This window comes from Microtus oregoni, unplaced genomic scaffold, assembly GCF_018167655.1.
Source record: "Microtus oregoni isolate MIOR12 unplaced genomic scaffold, Mior012 000056F_ref0000123, whole genome shotgun sequence".
NCBI classification, from domain to species: domain Eukaryota; kingdom Metazoa; phylum Chordata; class Mammalia; order Rodentia; family Cricetidae; genus Microtus; species Microtus oregoni.
Genome location: NW_024543832.1, coordinates 1869310 through 1873704, shown reverse-complemented (window position 1 = coordinate 1873704; position 4395 = coordinate 1869310). Strand labels below are relative to the sequence as shown.

At 39.5% G+C, this 4395-nt stretch overlaps 1 gene segment (V, D, J or C); it reads left to right on the top strand.

Moving 5' to 3' along the window:
* The first annotated feature begins 3363 nt into the window (after positions 1–3363).
* Positions 3364–3835, top strand: LOC121438508. The segment is given in 2 exon segments: positions 3364–3434; positions 3519–3835. Coding segments are annotated over 2 exon segments (363 nt in total).
* The last annotated feature ends 560 nt before the right edge of the window (positions 3836–4395 follow it).

The window sequence follows — 4395 nt, the reverse complement described above, 5'->3', positions numbered from 1 at the left end:
AAAATCTATGTAAGTGTTAGAATCCATGATTATTACATACTATAAAATTAGGGATTTGATGGACTTCCCTGATAATTTCAATCTGCCTTCATTAAGTATTTAGGTTTGGAGCATTCCTGTGTTAGTCTGGACCTGGCACAATTGGTCAGTAAATAAATAGCTCTCTACAAAGCATCTTAATGTGTAATTTGGAATACGTCCACAGTTTTCTATTAGTAAGATATTCACTTCTGTTTCTCAAAAGAGTCAGAAGAATTCTTTGAAGAGTCACAAGCCTTATTAGTGCAGTAAAGCATCTCAGAAGAACTACAAAGATGCACTGGGCTCAAATATTTCCTAAAATTGACTAGAGAATGTCCTAAGTGAAGCAGAACAAGGAAAACATAAAGGAAAAATTTGGAACTAGAGGGAGAAAAAATAGCAGGCTTAACTCTTGTCACTGGAAGATGAAAGAGAAGCCCATGACCACCCAGCCAATCTTCAAAATGGTCTGACATTATGGTCTTGTAATTATTCCTCTAGCAAAGTCATAAGCTTACCGAAGCTCATCTGAAAACTACAGAGAAGGAATTCAATGATTTTTAATTCTCTTGATAAAATTATCTTTTTTATTTTAAAGAAAAGAAATCACTGTGATGTTTTCCAGCACCAGTGTAAGGATCAGTCTACCTGGCAGCACCTAAAATCAGATGAACAGGGTAAAACTTTTTTTTTTTTTCAGTATCATGAGATTTCGTTTATTTATTCTTGATTTTAGTGCTTGTGCTAACAAAGTTCTTTTTGTTCAGAAAATATTTTCTTGTATTAATGGCTTCAAGGTTATTTCCCACTTTCTCTTCTATCATCTCAGTGAATCTGTTTTTTTTTTTTAAAAATTCTGCCTCCTCCCAGCCTCCCATTTCCCTCCCCCTCCTCCTGCCCCTCTCCCCCTCCCCCCACTCCACTCCCCCTCCCTCTCCAGTCCGAAGAGCAGTCAGGGTTCCCTGCCCTGTGGAAAGTCCAAGGTCCTCCCCGCTCCATTCAGGTCTAGGAAGGTGAACATCCAAACTGGCTAGGCTCCCACAAAGCCAGAATATGAAGTAGGAACAAAACCCCATGCCATTGTCCTTGGCTTCTCATCAGTCCTCATTTTCTGCCATGTTCAGAGAGTCCGGTTTTATCCCATGCTTTTTCAGTCACAGTCCAGCTGGCCTTGTGTGGTCGCAATAGATCAGCCCCACTGTCTCAGTGCAACCACTTTGGAAATCAGTGTGGCAGTTTCTCAGGAAATTCGGAATCAACCTACCCCTGGACCCAGCAATACCACTCTTCGGAATATACCCAAGAGATGCCCTATCATATGACAAAAGCATTTGTTCAACTATGTTCATTGCAGCATTATTTATAATAGCCAGAACCTGGAAACAACCTAGATGTCCTTCAATGGAAGAATAGATGAAGAAAGTGTGGAATATATACACATTAGAGTACTACTCTGCCATAAAAAACAATGACTTCTCGAATTTTGCAAGCAAATGGATGGAAATAGAAAACACTATCCTGAGTGAGGTAACCCAGACGCAAAAAGAGGATCATGGGATGTACTCACTCATAATCGGTTTCTAGCCATAAATAAAGATCACTGAGTCTATAATTTGTGATCCTAAAGAAGCTCAATAAGGTGAACCCAAAGAAAAACATATAGTTATTATCCTTGCTATGGGAAATAGACAAGATTGCTGGGCAAAAAATTGGGATTTGGGGGGTGGGGTGGGATGGGGGTAAGGGGAGAAGGGGAGAGAAAAGTGAGAAGGTGAGGATGGGGGGAACTTGGGGAAAAGGGATGATTGGGGATAAAACAAGGTTGGATAGAGGAGCAGGCAATCACATAACTTAATTAAGGGAACCACCTTAGGGTTGATAAGAGACTTGAACCTAGAGTGGATCCCAGGTGCCCAGGGCAATGTCCCCAGTTAGTTTCTTGGGCAGCTGAGGATAGGGAACCTGAAATGACCCTATCCTATAGCCATACTGATAAATATCTTGCATATCACCATGGAACCTTCATCTAGTGAGGGCTGGAGATAGAGACAGAGACCCACTCTGGAGCATCGGACTAAGCTCCCAAAGTCCCAATGAGGAGCAGAAGGAGGGAGAACATGAGCATGGAAGTCTGGACCATGAGAGGGTAAAACTTTTTAATGTGTTTGATGGACCTAAAATATATGAGACCAATTCCTCTATTTTCATCCTGTGAATTTCACTTTTGACTAAGAACATATTATGGAGAGTCAAACAATATGAATTAAAAGACTTTACATGGAAATCTGGAAGTCTTTTTTTTTTGAGACAGGGTTTCTCTGTAGCTTTGGAGCCTGTCCTGGCACTAGCTTTTGTAGACCAGGCTGGCCTCGAACTCACAGAGATCTGCCTGCCTCTGCCTCCGTAGTGCTGAGATTAAAGGCGTGCGCCACCACCGCCCGGCTTAAAAAAACAAAAAGTCAAATATCAGAGAGATGCACGAAATCCCAGCTTTTTCTTTTGTCCATAGTAAGACTAGTTTTAAAATGTCAGCTACAGTGACAAGCGTACTGTATAATGTTGTGGGATATTATTTTAAGATGTGTTGTATTTGTTTATACTCTGGAACATTTGCTTAATGATGCCAAAAAAATAAAAGACTTTACATATCCACATTAAAGTAAATAAATTATTAAGCCAATAAAAACAGAAAATGATGTAGCACTTTAGTACCAATAGTATATGGAGATGTCTTTAAATTTTTCTTCTCTTAAATTTGTTCTGTGATTTGCTCTAGATAATTATCAAGAAAATGAGTACCTACATGACACTCATGCTTAATCCTACATCAGAATAAGTATCCTTAAAGGATAAACCCCAAAGGGGTAGGGCAAAAGTGATGTTTTTCCCTAATTCTGTATAATGATGAGATGTTGTCACCTTAGAGTAAAGTTACAGCTAAACAATGTGTATAGGTATTTTACAAATCACACATAGGTTTATCTGTAAGTGGATTTATTGGAAATAAGTGAACAGCCGCACCAGCTTTTAGCTAGATTGAAAGACTGTCCCTGACAAAGTGGCCAACGAAATTATTTGATATTTAACAGTATCCCTAAATCATTTGCCTTCTGAATTTATTGTTTTAAATCTCAATCATGCTGTTTCTACTATTTTATTTATTCTTGAGGATTTTTATATGTATACAATGAAATATGACACCGATATTTTCCAACTGACTGTTCTCAAATCTTCCAAACCTTGCCCTGTGCTTCCTTTTATCTTCTCAGGAACCTCCCCCAATGCAAATTAGCACTCATGTTCAAGATGAAAACTCAGATCTATCTGAGAAGCTCCATCTCCCTCTCACTCGAGCCTTTAGCGGAGCATGGCTGTCCTGGTGCTGTTTCTCTGTCTGGTGACATTTCCAAGCTGTAAGTGTTTCAGGGATTTAGAAGAGGGATCCAAGTATGTCATTTACCGGATATATGATTGACGGTCATGTTGTTTTTCCACAGGCGCCCTGTCCCAGAATCAGCTGAAGGAATCAGGACCAGGACTGGTGCAGCCCTCACAAACCCTGTCGCTCACCTGCACTGTCTCTGGGTTCTCTATAACCAGTTATGGTGTAAGCTGGGTTCGCCAGCCTCCAGGAAAGGGTCTAGAGTGGATGGGAGTAATATGGTATAATGGAAACACTGATTATAATTCAGCTCTCAAGCCTAGAGTCACCATCACCAGGGACACATCCAAGAGCCAAGTTTATCTAAAACTGAACAGTCTGCAAACTGAGGACACAGCCATGTATTACTGTGCCAGGGACACAATCATATAACTCCAATGTGAGCCTGTACGAAATACTATCTGCAGAGAAAATCGTGACCAGCAGGTGGCACTGAGAACCAACAGAAACTCTTCAGAACCAGTAAGAGTCACTTACGAATCTAGGAATTATTGAACTCTGCTGTACGAGAGTGTGTTATAATGCTTGTTCCCATTTTTCTTTCTACTCAGGGAAATCCTCTAGAGGACTCTCCTCATGGTTATACTCAATGACATTTCCCATTCCTTCACACACTAGAACATTTGGATTTCTCTTCAAAAGGCATTTTTTTAGATATTTTAATTTAGTTTGGACTGAATAACCAAGATGGCTGATGAACTATCGCCTCTGCTTATCCAGAAAATCTCACCTGTTCACATGTAATCTTTATGAATCTCAGTGGTATACTCTGCTTTTCTTTTCCTGTGGAAACAAAGGCAAAATATATTTTCTTATTTCAATTCTGATGTTAATTAAATGTTAAAAATAAACAGGCTGATTTAATTCTCTACTATATAATGTCTCTCCACAGATGTTATTCATTTCTCATTAACACTTAAAACTTTAAAGTT